The sequence below is a fragment of the Crocodylus siamensis genome, chromosome 9, assembly GCF_052110815.1.
Source record: "Crocodylus siamensis isolate JL-2025a chromosome 9, ASM5211081v1, whole genome shotgun sequence".
Lineage (NCBI taxonomy): Eukaryota > Metazoa > Chordata > Crocodylia > Crocodylidae > Crocodylus > Crocodylus siamensis.
This window is the reverse complement of record NC_143403.1, coordinates 68,791,056-68,806,632: the sequence shown is the minus strand read 5'-3', so window position 1 is coordinate 68,806,632 and position 15,577 is coordinate 68,791,056. Positions and strand designations below refer to the sequence as shown.

Sequence of the window (15,577 nt, the reverse complement as noted above, 5' to 3'; positions counted from 1 at the left end):
GTCCTCAGGCATTCGTTATTTAGATCCTAACAGCTACAAAATTGTGTGACTGGATTTTCTTGGGAGGAAAAATAACATGGAAAAACCTTATTAGATACAATTTTCTTGTCCCATTGCCTATTACCTTTTGAAGTCATTTCCATCTGGGGGGAAATGTGTGGAACACACCATTATTTTAACTCTGTAGCACTTTCTCCCCAAGTTGCCCAGCAGTAAACGACTCCAGAAGGTGCAAAACACTGGGGGGTGAAATCAGGCCCAGTATCTGGATATTTCTGTAAAATCTTTGGAGATTTTGGGGCAATTTTCAAAAACCTTTATATATCCGGATAATTCAGCTGGTGTGACTCACTGCTATCTGGAGCAGACCTGCAACGAGTGGAAACGGTTACAACACCACTGAGACTTTACGTCAGTGACACCAGCTGAAGATCAGTTTGCACTGCAACTGCAGCGTGAACTCACAATCTTTGTCCCTTGATTTCATAAAGATCTGAATTCATTAGAATGTTCTGGGTCTAGAAATGTAGCTTTATCAAAGGTGTCCAAGTGGTATCAACAGACCATTTTTCTTACTAAGAAAAAGTAAGAAAGTTTCTTACTTTTCTACTCTAAGGCTGTGTCCAGACGAGCGCAGCCGTGCGGTATACGGTGTTGCAGACATGTCTGTGGGGCCACATACCGCACATTCAGCTGTTCTCCACCCAACAAAGTAGCAGCGCGGTGTAGAGGGGGTTGACCCCAGGAGATCCTGGGGTCCAAAAAATCCATGGAGAAAATAAATAAAGGAGAACAGCACATGCAGGGGAAGCACATGCTGCCCAAAACTGGAGCCTGGCCAGTCAGAGTCACACTCCAGCTACGGGCCAGGCTCTGAGTGGCAGAATCGCTGCTTCTTGTCCCTGGGGAAACAAATGTCTACGCTCATGTGAACGCAGCCTAATAAAGAAAATTGTCAGTTATATCTCCTTGTTAATCGTGTGCTGTTTCCCCTATATTAAATTATTTCCACGATTCCCAGGGCTAAAATTTGTTCTCAGACAAACAGCATAAATTCTAAGTCCATTTACTTTATGATGAATCCAACAGATTTACTCCAGATTGCCACTGGTGTAACTGGTAGAGCAAAACTGGGGCCACTGATTTTGATTTCCAGCTTGCCATTCATGCAGTTAGTTAGTCTCTGCAGATATCACAAAGTACAGAATTAGTTCTTCCAGAGGTAGGCCTTCCTATCAGCAACATGATGTAGGAGTCAAAGATATCATTAGCAACAAGGTTGTTAAATCACTATAACATGAAGAAGGAAACTCAAGGGTAAGAGGATGCAGGTGGGACAAAAGTATTAAGACAGGAGAAAGAAAGAAAACAGGGATGTAATAGGAAATAGGATAAAGAAAAGGACAGTACCTCTTGTTATTTTTTTTCAATTCAGTAACTGTTGGTTACTATTCGTGTGGAGGGCATCAGGAAAGGGAAGGGAGAAACAGCAACCAAAAATGATGAAGTTATTTAATATTATACATATAATAGATATTCTCTCTCTCACACATACACACACTTCCCTCTATTCTGCTTTCACGGTAAAATAAGGAAGAAGAAACTGAATCTTGACAGCAAGATCTTCACATCTTGAATTACTTTTTAGTTAGAAAGAATCATAGAAAATGAAGGGTGGAAGGGATCTCAGGAAGTCACATCTAGTCCAACCCCCTGCTACAGGACCAGCCCCAAGTACATCATCCCAGCCAGAGCTCTGTTTAGTCAGGTCCTAAACACCTCCAAGGATGGAGAGTCCACAACCTCTCTGGGTAATTTGTTCCAGTGCTTTATTACCATCCTAATGAGAAAATTCCTCCTAATATCTAACCTCAACTTCCCTTGCTACAACTTGAGCCCATTGCTCCCTGCTCTGTCACCTGCCACCACTGAGAATAGTCCAGCTCCATCTTTGTAACCCCCCTTCAGATAGTTAAATCCCTTCTCAGTCTTCTCTTCTCCAGACTAAATAAGCCCAATTCCCTCAGCCTCCCCTCATCACTCATGTGAGATGTTCTCCAAGTCAAGAGTAAAATAACTGAGAGATTACAATGAATGTTTTGCTATGCTAGGTCCTATAGAAAAAAGACAGCCAGTTTTCAGATGTTTTCTGCTAGAGAAAATTTACGTTCTCTTTTATGTTGTCTTAAAATTAAAAGAAAGCTAGATTCCAACTGGAAACATAAAATGACAGTTATTGACAAAAGCTATTTTTTTAAATTTGGCTTCAAAGCCTTTGTGAAAACAGAGCAATTCAAATCAAACAAACAAGATTTCCCCTTTCTGAAAATGTTCTTAGAAGTTATGCTATTAATTAGCCAGGTGATATAGATACCATAGATGTGTACACGAAGTGTCAGAGGTCTGGTCATCTCCCCAGATACATACACACAACTCCCATGGACTAAATGTACATATATGGAGGCACGATCAAGCCTGTGTCACAGCAGCAGTGGATACAACATTCCTATTTCTTTGTATTAACTAAAAAACAATCTGTTAAAAAGCCATTAGTCTAAAGCTCATGCATGAACAAATAATCACTTACTTGGATTTGATGGTGGAACTGCTCTTGCTGGGCAACTATTTGTTCCTGACATTGTTTCTCCACCAGTGTGAATAACTGTAGCCACCTTGTCTAATAAATCATAAAGTGAAACATTTAAAACAACTGGCTTCTTAACTGACTTTTGCTCTGCTATCAAAATATGGGCCCCAAACTTAGCTATTACTAATTGCAATTAATAAATAATAATCCCACCAAAAAAAATTACAGCAAGAGATTTTTTCAGGTGGCAACATTTGTAGCGCAAACAAATGACTACGTACACACTTCTCAAAAATACGACAGCACTTGTAGTTTACACATCCACGTAACCTAGGCTTTATTAGAAGTAAAGGGGGGAAAAAGGGTTCTTTTGAAAAGCTAAAATAAAGTTAATTTAATAGGGTACTTAACACTGCTACCAGTTCCCTGCAACCAAGTTTCCAAGCCTGTAGGGAGCCCCACGAGCTGGATAACATAGATCTGTGGGCCAGAGGTTGAGCAACACTGGTCTAGAGCAGGGCCCTGGCACCCACCTTCCACACACTGGCCCATCTCTAACCTGAACTGGGTCAATCTAGCCCAAAGCCAACCACTAGTCTGCAGCATAAAGCATTCTACCTGATATAGTGCCCTGCTTCCTAAAGTGACTGAATAAAAATTATATTTTACTGCTCAATTATACCCCATTAGACCTGTTCTCCACCATGCAAACTTGTCTAGGTTAATGTAAGTTTAAGAGTAAAAACTGAACAACAAATACCTCACAGTTCTGCAAAATTTCTGAGTCAGTCCTTCCAGTCTTTTGAATATCTTGCATAAAGGAAGCCAACACTTCAATAGACCCAGGGATTACAGACGGGCTGGTCTTCCCTGAGAAACTGGAAACTCCATTTGGATTGGACAAGGGACTACTTCTGCTGAAACATGAGGAAAGAACCTTTAATTATTTATTATGCCAAATGTTGCTGAAACGGTGGCTAAAATAGTAGAGTCGCAGTACAAAAACCTTTTGTCTTTAAGTTGTATTCTGAAGCCCAATATGACGAAAAGTTGATTGATCTCATCACAAGAACAAGGTTATTCTTCCATAAAAGACGGAGAATCCACAAAATGCTGCAAGGTGGCTATAGAGTCATCGTAAACACAAAATATTAAAATTTACTTTAATAGTTAATTATTACATTATATATTCTCATTATTACCATAATGGCCTTCCAAGGGGACAGAGGGTATGGCCAAAAGGGCAGGAGGATGAAATGGAAATTTCCTAATGTTGAAGTACAGCTTTACAAAAGGACACACAAGAAAGCTCTCTTGCAGGGCTTTCTGACTCCCTCTTCCCCCTCCAAGCCATGTGCTGCCACTACATCCTGTCACCCATCACCTGCCTATAATGGCTGCTTGCCTTGAATATAGGTAGGGCCACACAGTCCAAGGCATCAGGTGAGACAGGGAGGGGCAGTGTGGCCAGGACAAAGTTCCTGGCCTGGGATAGGAAGAGAGGCCTCAGAAGTGTGTCCATACCAGGACAGGGGGAGCAAGGTCAACAGAGGTCATGTTGGAGGATAGGCTGGGGTGGCAGCACCATAGTACAAGGTGCAGGCAGGTCTAACAGGGCATGCGAGTGAGTCACGGACCCCTGGGGCAGAGATAGCATGGTGTAAAACCATCAAGTGGTCAAGTTAGACTTTATTCTGAGTGGGGCTCGAGCCTGATTTAGGAAGTTGATGTTAACCCTCTAAATTTGAACCTGTTCCTTGTTGCTGCTATCCAGAGTCTGGCAGAAGGGTTGCATTTACATTCAGTAAAACATGTGTCAGTAAAAAAAAATGCAGCTGTTGGTAACAAGTCTTCAGATGATCAGTAAAAAAAAAAAAAAAAAAAAAAAAAAATGTTCTTGGGTTGGCAACCCTGATCCCTAGCTTTCCTGGGAAACATATCTGTTCCACTTTCTCTTGGGTAGTTCAGTTGAAGCCCCCAAAACTTTATCCTAACACTTTACTTCTCAGCAGGCATTCTATCCCACAGAGAAGCTGAAAATGTATTTGCCACAAGAAGTCCATCTGGCTCACCTGCACCACAGTGCTTCCTTAAACCACTGATTACAATCTTATGCCTAATTAGCCATCTAGGCGGTTAAGTCGCCCAGACCAGGATGCCTGGAACAGCTGAGAAGTGTGCCTAAGGGATCTGGTGTATATTTTCCCAAGAGCGTTGTCTGGCAGAACTCTACTGCAAACCAGAATATTTAATGAGACAATATATTTTTCTTACCTTAGTAAAGTATTAAAGAGAAAAATTAGGTTGCCAAGGAAGGAGGCAGACAAGAGAGAGATTGTTGTGATGACAGCTGTTTTTTCCTCCTTATAATCTATATAAAGATGTCACTGATTATTTATAGTTACAAGAGTCAACAGGTATACATGCTGATTTTTGGTAGTTTTATTTAATAAAATGCTCTAGATATAGACTGGTTTTCCTTTGCTCCTTATTTATTGTTTCACCTGCTTTGAAATGGTAACTTGTAGCAGTTTGAACAAAACTGTCTGGTCCCATTGTAAAGATTTCTGTCATGCAAAAAATAAATTTGATTTTGCGGCTTTCGGCAGCACTACTCATTGAATCACAGTAGAGAGCTGTACCACTGCTTCTTTCTTTACCCAGTATATTCAGAAGGCTGTAAAACATCACAACTTCACCCACTTTATGTTAAATTTAGCTGACCAATTAATAGCAGCATGAAGTACAAATTATTCACAAAATATTTAAGTAGGACTGGTCAACATGCAGTTATAAAGGCTTACATACAAATTCACTGATATAACAGCGTTCCCTACAGGTTAAAAAAAATGAAACATGTTGAACTATCATGTCATGTATATGTCTTAGACTTTTTCATCACATTTTTGTCAGAAACAGTAAAGACATATATCATATTTTGAAGCTTTCTTTTTGGTAAGAGGTAACACTTCAAATAAGTTGAGGCTCAAGGGAGGAGTACAATAACACTTTTTAAATTTCAAAGATCAGTTTGTGCTATTCGCCATTACCTGTTAGTATTTAAGTTGCAGCCAGTGTTGTGTGTATTTCTGATGCCAGATTCTACAGAAGATGAAGGACTTGCTTGCACAATTTTCACCAAATCCAAATTTTCCATATTTTATGCCCCAGAAGGATGTTGTTCTCCTTTGCAAATACAGAAACAACACACTCTATTATTTCAAAAAAGCAGTTTGACTTAATTGTTTGAAGAAACGGAGTCTAATTCATCTTCCAATGCTTCATCAGCTAAGCACGTGTTCATTCATAAACACGAAGACCCTAAGCTCCAAAACAAATTCTGAAAAAATAGGTTGACAAACTTCAAAGTTACTCAGCATACATGTTTTCAGGACTGATTCTGACCTGACTGATAGATCAACTAATAGCAATCTAAACACAGGTGTACACTAAGGTACCAGGGCAATTTTGCTAAGTGATCAAATACAGTGGTAGAGTCCAATTCATAGCTGTGGCCAAGCCGTTCTCGGTGACCATTTCTGACATTACTTTAATGTCTGCAATGTTCCTCAGGGTGCAGCTTCGCTAGAACCCCAGAGAGCCATGGCACTCACAAGCAACCCCCCACTTCCCTTGCCCCTTACCCTATACCAAGTGCAAGTTGGCCAGTCCTCAGGGTGGTATGGTGACATACTGGCAGAAAGGCAGGAAAGGCTCTGCAAATGTTCTAGCCATACAGTTACTGACCTAATTCTTCCTTCACATGATCTTGATTGTGGTGTAACCTTTGTGTTAAGTCTCACAGGATTAATTAATACATTTTTCTTAATACTGCATAATAATTCACTCAAAAAGTATTCACATTTTTTTCAGTAACATTTCTTTCTAATTAATCATATGTAGCCAAATGTAATTTTTACTACAGCTAACTGATTTGCTGCAAGCAAAAATGCTGGGCAGTGTCATTTTACAACAAGAGGAAGAGAACACTAGACTGTAGAGCATCCAAAGGGGTAATTTAAAGCAGGCAACAAGTTTCAAGTTTCTACATCTTCATCAGAAGTAAAGACTCTTCTCCGTGGTGCTGCTTATTTCAGTATTTGCTACATATTAATGACTGTATCCCGACTACGCTCCCCTGCTGTAGCAAAGTATTATCTCTACTTAACAGGTTGGGGAATTCAAAGAGAGAGAGAGGACGGAGTAACTAGGCAAGTGACTGACAGAGCCGTTAAAAAAAAAATCCTGCCATGTTGCATCTCACAACCATCCTTTTTTCCTCTCTGTTTGGGGTTTATAAAATATGATGTCCAGTGGCAAGCAGGAGGTTCTTTCCAATGAACCAGAGTGGAGGAGTCATTAACTTTTGCAAGATTTAAAGCTTTTTTTAAAAAAAAAAAAAACTGTACAGCCCTTAGGGCTTCACAGATAACCTTCTAAATGTAACCTGCATCTAAACCAGTATGATGCTCCCTTCCTAATCTTACAGATACAGTACCAGACCCTCTGCTCAATTTCACATTATTGTCCCAAAATTCAGTTGAAGGGAATCAACTGTATTCCACTTGGCTTCACTGAACAGGAGCAGTAGCAATACTGACAAAAGGATTTTTTTTTAACAGGCTATGCAGCCCTCCCCATGGGAGGCCACAAAAAAAAGGAAACTAGCAACATTAAATTAGTCTAATTAGACTACAGGTTAGTACAGTTACATGTTCTTGGGAGAAGACAGAAAAAAAGACAAAGTAAGATCTGTCTCTCTCCCTTCTAGCAGTCAAGGAAACTGTGGAAAACCTTCACATTTTTCAGACACGTTAGGCTGATACAAAAAAAAAAATGAAGCATAGATGCCCAGATCTTGTTCAAAGAATGAATGCTGCTGGGAAGCCCATTTCCATCTACTAAGTGTCATGGATAATTCTGTCTCAGCATCATATTGTTCCTGGACCTTGCTGGTGCACAAGCTTTTTACACAGGTCTGTCTGATAACATTAGTCTTTAAACTAATGGGTGTCTAGTCAGTGTGTCAGACCCTGTTCTAAAGGTTGAAGGATTTTGCTTACTGCCACCCACCCCAGGAAACTTAGAAGTGGGTCACCCATAAGTCTATCAGCACTGCTTCCTGAATCAGCAAAAAGGATCACTTACAAACTAATATGGGGGTCCTTTTTCCCCCACCAAAGCCTGAATAAACTGCCTCTCCAATGCTCAGACTGAAGTGTTGACTTCCTAAGCTTGGTCCCTATTCCATCATGGAGCCATGTTTGAAATCATCTTCCATTAACAAGCAACACAACAGCAGCATATATTACAAGTGTTCAGGCACCATGCCATGACTCTATTGGAAGGAAGGAGGTAAATTATAAAATGTGGCTTTTTTTGGTGCAATTATTCTGTAACAGAGACCTTTACAGAATAAGACTGTCTCTATCCTTGGTATATACTGAAACCATGTCAGTACCAAGCCAGCTACAACTGTTCAAAAACACAATCAGCAGGCGCAGTTCTACTCTACTTTCTACCCCATCTAAGCAACAAAAGCAGTCAAGCCAATAACTTGATCAAAACATGAATCCAAGGAACTGGATGAACTCTAACTGTAATGTAAACTGGTTTCACACTGCCACTGCAACAGCTAGGGCTTGTCCACAGCAAAAATGCAGCCTTACCATAACAGGATCAGGGAATAACCAACTCATCTGTCCCTGGGCTGTGAAAGTGCAGGGCCAGGGTTTCCATGGAGGCTAGTCCCAGAAGCACTGGCAGGGCACATGGCTGGGTGGGTGGGGAGCTCCTCTGAGGCTGGGGCTGGGATCTTGCAGTGGGGGCAACAGCGTGGTCCAAGGCCCGGCAGAGCTGTGATCCCCTGCTGGAGGCATGCGGGCAGCAGATTGTAGTTCTGACCCGGCTCCGGATCACACTGTCACTGCTGCAAGATGGCAGCCCCAGAGCAGCTCCCCGCCCAGCTGCAACCCCTGCCAGCGCTGCTGGTGCCCAACTCCATGGAAACCCTAGCCCCACCCTCACCGCCCCTGGCTGCTGAGGTCTCCATGGAAACTGGCTGCAGTGACACAGGCAAGGGCTGCTGGGAAATGGAGTCCCCCGCAGTCCAATCCAGCCTGTCGGCCAGACTTTGCCTGCCCCTTCTCTCCATGGGGACAGTAACGGTTGAGCTTTGCAAACCAGTCCAGCATTTTAAGCCCACGTGAATCACTTACGTTTTTACACGTCTGTTAATAAACCTATGAAGCAAAAGACGAAACAGCAGGTCGTCATTGCTCTTCTAGGCTCCGACCGTGCAGCAGCTGCTGCTTTTCAACCGCTGCATTTGGGATTTTATTCTCCTTTTCTAAACTGGCGGTCCATGATGCACCACAGCACTAATTTCACAGGGGAGAACAGGCCATTGCTCTGCTGCTTAACAGTGCCCAGCTCCTTATAAATGTCATATTCTGATATTTCATAGGGTAGATATCGTTCCTGGGTCTCATGGGGCACGTCGGGCTCTGTGACCCAGACCAAAAACCCACAGCCCGCGGCCGTGCCCTCGCCCACCTCCACCTCCCGGCCCGTCCCAAGTTCTCAACTAGAGCCCCGCCCCCCCCATTGGATAGCCCTCCACCATGTTCCGGAATGTTGACAGCGCCGCAGTCTGCTGGTTGGCTGGCAAGCCCGCCACTCAAAAGTAGGGGCGGGGCCAGAGATATAAACGAGGACGCAGCGGTGGGGGAAGGGGGCACGGAGCAGCTTGCTCCTACCGGGGGCGCCAACCGTGACCTGGTGCGTGCTAGGGGTCGCTACGCTCCTACCTGCATGTCTGCGCGCTCAGCAGGCCGCGTACGCTCGGCGGGGGGCGAAGTGCTCTCCGGCGGCCGTTAGGCAGTAAACAAGCGCGAGCTGCCTCCTTCCGCCCCGCGATTGGCGGCGGGGATTCGAACGTGAGAGGGCAAAGGGCACGCCAGGAGGTGTCCCTGGCGGGGATTGGCCGGTCGGGCCACGCGCCAGACCCGGGCCCGGGCGCCGATTGGCTGAAGTCGAGGAAGATGCGCGATGTGCGCCTCCGTGTCCTGATTGGCCCATCCGGCTACGCGCCGGACTGGCTCCCGGCACACGATTGGCGCCAAGGGAAGCGGGTGCGTGAGACGGCCCCCGTGATTGGCTGGCAGGCTACAGCTTTAGGCCGGCGAAGGGAAGGGGAGAGTGGTGCTTCTTAGCTTCGGCTGCGCATGCGCGGGGGAGCAGTGACTCAACGAGGAAGTGAGTTGCGCGTGCGCACTGGGCGCTCGGCCTGCTCCCTGAGGTAAGAACGGCGTGCGGGGGCCGTTAAGCTGTCGCCCCGCGGGGGCCCCTGGGAGCGCCCCGGCAGTGACCTCCCCGCGGGCTCATCCCGCCCCGGTCTCCCTTCGCGCTGAAGCGAGCCTCGGAGCACCCACCTGTTACGTCCGCCTTGAGAGGCTGAATTTGGATGACCTATCAGCAAAGTGGACACCTGTTGCAAAATTTTGCGGCCCCCTAAAGTGTGGAGGGGCCTTAGGTCATGAAAACTAAGCCTTTATCAACAAGTTGGACACTAATTGCGAAATGTGGGGGCAGGCCCTGAAGTGCGGGGGGGCCCTTAGAGGGTTAACTTTCATGACCCATCAGCAAATTGGACACTTGTTGCAAACCACACAGCAGTGGCAGCATTAGCGGGGGGGCAAACCTGGGCCCCACACTTTAGGGAGCCCCTAAATTTTGCAACAAAATCCATCATTTAGTTGCTAGTGCCACCAAGTGGCCGGTAACAACAGTAAGGTTTGGGGGTGGGGAGTATCTTTTTCATTCCCTTAATACTTCTCTCCTGCAAGGAGGTACAGATATTAGAGAGCTAACACACTTTTAAAAGCAGTGTGGAGCAGGTGGCTTGCATATGAAAGCCCTTTATTCTTGGGTTTAAACCCATAGACTGTACCATCAAATTGGTTTTTTTCATTTGGAAGAATAAATGGTATCGAAGTCACCTGCACAGTCCTTCCCACGCTCACCTGTCTGAACGCATCAAAGCCCTGACCTGGACAGGGCGGTGTATTTCCATCCTTCAAGCTCATTTGCTCCATGATCAATTTGTTTTAAACTCTGAAAGAACCAGTTTTGATGTAGGTCTAGGGCTGGGAAGGGGAAAGTTACTCGGGAGTAGAGTCCCATCAGTCAGATGAGTGCTAAACACCACAGCAACAAGATTAGTCTGGAATAAAATTGACAAATCTGGGAAACACTTTTAGTAGAGCCAACAAAGACTGTAACAGCAAAGACCTATAAGTAATATGGTACTCCAATATACTTACAAAATTGGAGATGGGATCAAACGAATTTTTTAAGTTTAACAAAAAAAAAGTTTGTTTTCTGTTTGTAAACTTGAGCTAAGTGGTGACGCTGTAAAATATTCTGTTTAGTGATCACAGTGTCATTTCTATTTGGTTTTTGTAGAGATATTAATCATTAATGCAGTATTATTTCTGTCCCCAAACCACCCCAAGGTGTTTTGTGTAAAAATTGTACAGGGTATAGGTAGAAAGTTATTATCATCCAGCATCAAAATGCTTCCGTCTGGGGGGTCGAACATATCTTTAGCACCACATGACACAGCAGTGTAGAATAGAAAATGAAAATTAACTTTTTTGCAAGTGAAATTCATAGAGGTAGAATGCATTTTGCTCCTTCTTGAAACTTGAGTAATGTGATTTATGATCACCCAAAAAGTCCTGCATAGTATTAAAAGTTCTGGTTGGTAATGACCCTTGTATTTTATTTGAAAGATAACAGGGCCTTGTTTTAGTACAGTCAGTATAATGTGTCATCAGCCAAACTGCTAACTTCAGTCGCTTTCTGTACCACCTACATGATGCTTGGAGGTCTCTCGGCCAGGTACGTTATTATCTAGCAAAGAGTCATTTTCTGCTTGACAAGCCTAGGCTGGTTTTCATTGCCGTTGTGTCACTAACTTGAAATTTTTAGCTAATTTTATTGTAGTCTGCAAAGAAACTTAAATTGAGTTCTCATTAGCTGGGTCACCTTAGTTATACACTGGCTCCTGGCAGAAAGTGTTGATATCTGCAAAGAAACACGCATGTGCCCAGGGTTCTTGTGCAAGAAAAGCTGGGGATGTTTGTCATAATCTTGAATATACCATTTCTGTTCAACTCCTGACAAAGTGCTCAAGTTTTGGTTTGATTGGGCCTTCTCCTGAAATCATCTGGTCTGTGGGACAGATTCATTCCACAGTCTGTGCTAGCATGGTGGGGAGTTGTAGTCTTGCCCCGTTGCAGAGCCAGCATTACTGAAGTAGTACAGGAGAGTCGGCTGGGGATGTGCTAGTCTACTGCATTTCCCAGGAATCCTCCAGCAGGAGGGCTTCTACTGGTATTGCCATGACTTAGACCTGCCTTCCTTGACCCAACAGAGTCTTTGTACCAGGACTTGTCCTCCCTCTGGACAGCAAAGGTATTCTGTGAGGGTAGAATTATGCCTCCCACTGCCAGCAAAAGCAAATGTGGACTCAATGGGAGGCTTAATCTGATTGTAGGTGTGTGCTTAACCTCCTCTTCTTACCTAAGTGACAGAGACTTAATGAGGAAGTATTCTGGCCCCAAATATTTTAGTAGAGCTAGAATTTAACCCATAACATGTTGCCTTTCATGCAACTGGTACTTTGGACCACTTTAAAAAGTAGAGTCCTGAAAAGCTACAAGGACATTGCAAGTAGTTTGTATTCCACCTGAACTAAGGAACGCCCCCAAATTTACATATTTTGTGCAAACACCTTTTAGTCTCTTCTCAACTTGTTGCCATTATACAGATCCCTGTTAGGAGTAGCAGGTTAACTTTTGGCTAGTTTAAGAGAGAACGTTGCAGCCTCACATCAGTTTGTTTGAATTCTTACTATTTCAGAGTCTCACTTTCGTTGCAAATTGCAACATCCTATAGGATACTTTAGATTAACATGAAGTGCCTGTGTATTATCTACAATAGCCGCAGATGTATTATAATGTTAAAACAATATTTGTATTTTTTTTTTTCTATTTCAGGTTCTATTGAAGGGGAACTCTTGTCTCCAATTCTTTATGAACGATTTAGGCTTATTTTACTCTATGACCTGGCTGCCTAAAATAGGTGTAGTATCTTGGAGGCCATGGACTTTGAGGAAGCAACTGTTTTTATCACCCAGGCAGTCTGTGCCTCTCTTCCAAGTAGCAGGGAAGAAGACTTCTCGTGATCTTCTTGCACTAAGTGAGACAGAATTAGAAGAACAGTTTGTAAGAGGTAGTGGCCCTGGAGGCCAAGCAACTAATAAAACAAACAACTGTGTTGTCTTGAAGCACATTCCATCTGGGATTGTAGTCAAGGTAATTATGTGGTAGTGTTTTGCGTGGTAAAGAAGTTTGGTAATAGCCTGCTGGCAAAGCTGCGAACTAGTGGTTTAAGCCAATATAAAATCCTAAAGTTCTAACTTTTCTGTCTTGATATTTACAGTTGCTGTATGTTGCTTTATTTTTCCAGCATTTTTAAGGCCACCTTATTAAAATTAGACTACAGAATCACAGAAAGCTAGGGATAAAAAGAAGCTCAGGATGTCTTGAAGAAAGAAGGCAGGGGGTCAGACTTACAGGATCCCTTAAATATTAAACACCTCAAAAACCTGAGCATTGTGTTATCTAGCTGCCAGTAAATGCAGGGGAGTGTGTGTGTGTGTGTGTGTTGCTTCTTTGTGGTGGTTTTTTGTTTTTGTTTTTTTTTTACTGCTGTAGCAGAGAGGCCAGTTCTTTGAAACCATTATTTTGATTACTAGTTCAAATGAAATATATTATTTGAGGAATGATTCTGAAGCTCATTATCATGTTAAAGAGAGAGACTTGATAACCCTTCAGAAACTGTTATGACAGGTGTTTTCTTTTTTGCTTGTGCACTTACATTAATAACTCTGAAACGTCAAATATTAGTTTCCCAGGTTCGGGGGAAGGAAGAGGGGAGTTGATGCAGTAATGCCCATGAGTTGAGGGCTGTAAGATCAGACCCTATGTTAGTACAACATACATAATAAAAGGAAAAAAGTGTTTCTAAGTGAAATTACATTCAAAATAAAAAATATCCAACTGTATTTTTTCAGTGTCATCAAACTAGATCAGTGGAGCTGAACCGAAAGAGAGCTAGAGGGATACTGCAAGAAAAAGTTGACCTATTTTACAAAGGTGAAGATAGTGATGTTTTCAAAGAGAAGATGGAAGCAGGGAACAAAAAGCAAGAGAAGAAAAGAAAAGCAAAGGAAAACCTGGAAAGGAAAAAACAATTTAAAGAAATGCAAGAACTGGAGAACAAGGAACTGTGAATGAAGTGATATGTCTACTTAGAGGAAGGACTGACTTTACCAGTTCCCCTGAAAACAGCAAGTGTGTTAATTTTTCCATCATTTTGATGCCATAGGACTTCCCAAACACTACTGAAAATATTGAGTAATGAATGAGCATCCATTAGCAAAAAACAAGGCATTTAACCACTGGCTAACAACAGTCACATTTCAGCCTCAATCCACTGCCTCATTCCCCACATTCAACAGTTAACCAACTATTCATGCTGAGTTTAAGGCAGTTTTGGTAAAAGAAGCAACACAATCACTTAGGCCTTGTTGCCGTGCATCTTACTGATTTTTGTCTTCTACATAGTCCATGGAGACGGAATAAGAAAAAACACAATAGACTAAGAATAGTCTTTTCAGAGTATGAGGATTTAGGCATATAATCATCTCTTTTAGTCTGATGCTTAAGTTTCCTCTACACAAAGATGAGGGCATCACTAAAACATAGGACAACCCATAATCATTGCACAGGCAGTATTCCTACTGAAGTCAGAATTGCCTTCATAAACTACAGGATATCAAATAAACCAGCAATAGAATAATACCTTGTTCTTACACAAAGAAGTGGAGGATACTGTAGACTGAAAAATCAACTGTGGAGAGAAAAAGGACTTAATCTTAAATATTCTTAAGCAACACAGTCCCTTTCCCACCTGTAAGTTTATCGGGTGCTCACCAGGATCTGGTGGAACGTCTGCTTACCAGAACACCCCAAGGGAAGACAAAACTCCTCCGTGACTGTTTCAGGCTGGACGTAAGAAGAATTTCTTTACTGTCCGAGCCCCCAAGGTCTGGAATAGATTGCTCCCAGAGGTGGTTCAGGCACCTACCTTGAATGCCTTCAAGAGAAATTTGGATGTTTTTCTTGCTGGAATCCTATGAACCCAGCTGACTTCCTGCCCCTGGGGCAGGGGGCTGGACTCTGATCTTCCGAGGTCCCTTCTAGCCCAAATGTCTGTGAAGTCTATGAAATTGTGTTTAGTCTTAGTCACCTTTCTTTGGGTTTCCATTGTATACTAAACATCTACCTTCAGTAATACATTCACAGCTTCATTTATCATGCAGAGTTTTGATATAGCAAAACAGAACATTTTATTACGTGTATGAACTTTACCTCAAAGGGTCCTCAGTCTTGTTTGAAATATGTCTCTAGTGTTATTTGATTGGGAAGTAGTTATAGTGTGTTGTCACATAAATGCTGATTTGAATCCAGAGATGTTCGACTGATCTTCCTCTTAAAGAAGAAAAATGTAGTCATGCCTGGAACTTGTATCATCTCTCATGCATGTACCATGGATTGCTACAAGAAGCTATGCTCCAGCAGTGAAAGGGTAGGGAGAGGGCTTCCAAAAGGACATTTGTGGCACTTAAGAAGGTTTGTGGGTGCAGTGGGTTAGTTGTTCTTTAGGAAGAGGAATAGAGACAGCAAACAGCCTTACCTTCTTCCTGCAGGGACTGCCTGCCTGCATCCAACTATGCCATGGACGGAGCATCTCTAGCTGTGTGCAGTCGTGTTCTCTATTCTGATCCCAGATTTGAGCCTTACACGTGGAAGTTAAACCTTTACCTATCTAACCAGGTTCTTTCGTACATTTAACATC

The 15,577-nt window shown here is 42.9% G+C and overlaps 2 protein-coding genes across 12 annotated transcripts in view; one reads left to right on the top strand and one right to left on the bottom strand.

Annotated features, from left to right (window-relative positions):
* The window catches only part of MPHOSPH9 (M-phase phosphoprotein 9), a 41,354-nt gene extending 31,810 nt beyond the window's left edge, over positions 1 to 9,544 (bottom strand). For 2 of the 9 annotated variants that reach the window (XM_090063824.1, XM_090063829.1), the window contains exons 1-4: positions 9,397 to 9,544; positions 5,638 to 5,773; positions 3,348 to 3,504; positions 2,588 to 2,677 (exon numbers count right to left, since the gene is read on the bottom strand). In XM_090063824.1, coding sequence (XP_089919950.1) covers positions 2,588 to 2,677; positions 3,348 to 3,504; positions 5,638 to 5,744 — 354 coding nt within the window. In that variant the 5' untranslated portion in view covers positions 5,745 to 5,773; positions 9,397 to 9,544. Of the gene's footprint in view, positions 1 to 124; positions 302 to 1,410; positions 1,430 to 2,587; positions 2,678 to 3,347; positions 3,505 to 3,593; positions 3,712 to 5,637; positions 5,774 to 8,805; positions 9,154 to 9,396 lie in introns of those variants that run through there. The other 7 variants (XM_090063821.1, XM_090063823.1, XM_090063822.1 and 4 more) reach the window with 7 other exon arrangements.
* Positions 9,545 to 9,756: 212 nt separating this feature from the next.
* MTRFR (mitochondrial translation release factor in rescue) lies at positions 9,757 to 15,470 on the top strand. 3 transcript variants are annotated; one of them, XM_090063834.1, is made up of 4 exons: positions 9,873 to 9,887; positions 11,383 to 11,491; positions 12,652 to 12,969; positions 13,731 to 15,470. In XM_090063834.1, exons 3-4 carry the CDS (start codon positions 12,688 to 12,690, stop codon positions 13,947 to 13,949), a joined length of 501 nt encoding a protein of 166 aa, XP_089919960.1. In that variant the 5' UTR covers positions 9,873 to 9,887; positions 11,383 to 11,491; positions 12,652 to 12,687; the 3' UTR covers positions 13,950 to 15,470. The 3 variants fall into 3 exon arrangements, with proteins under 3 accessions (XP_089919959.1, XP_089919960.1, XP_089919958.1); XM_090063833.1 differs by lacking the exon at positions 11,383 to 11,491 and having other exon boundaries at positions 9,757 to 9,887; XM_090063832.1 differs by lacking the exon at positions 9,873 to 9,887 and having other exon boundaries at positions 9,894 to 11,491.
* Positions 15,471 to 15,577: the final 107 nt, after the last annotated feature.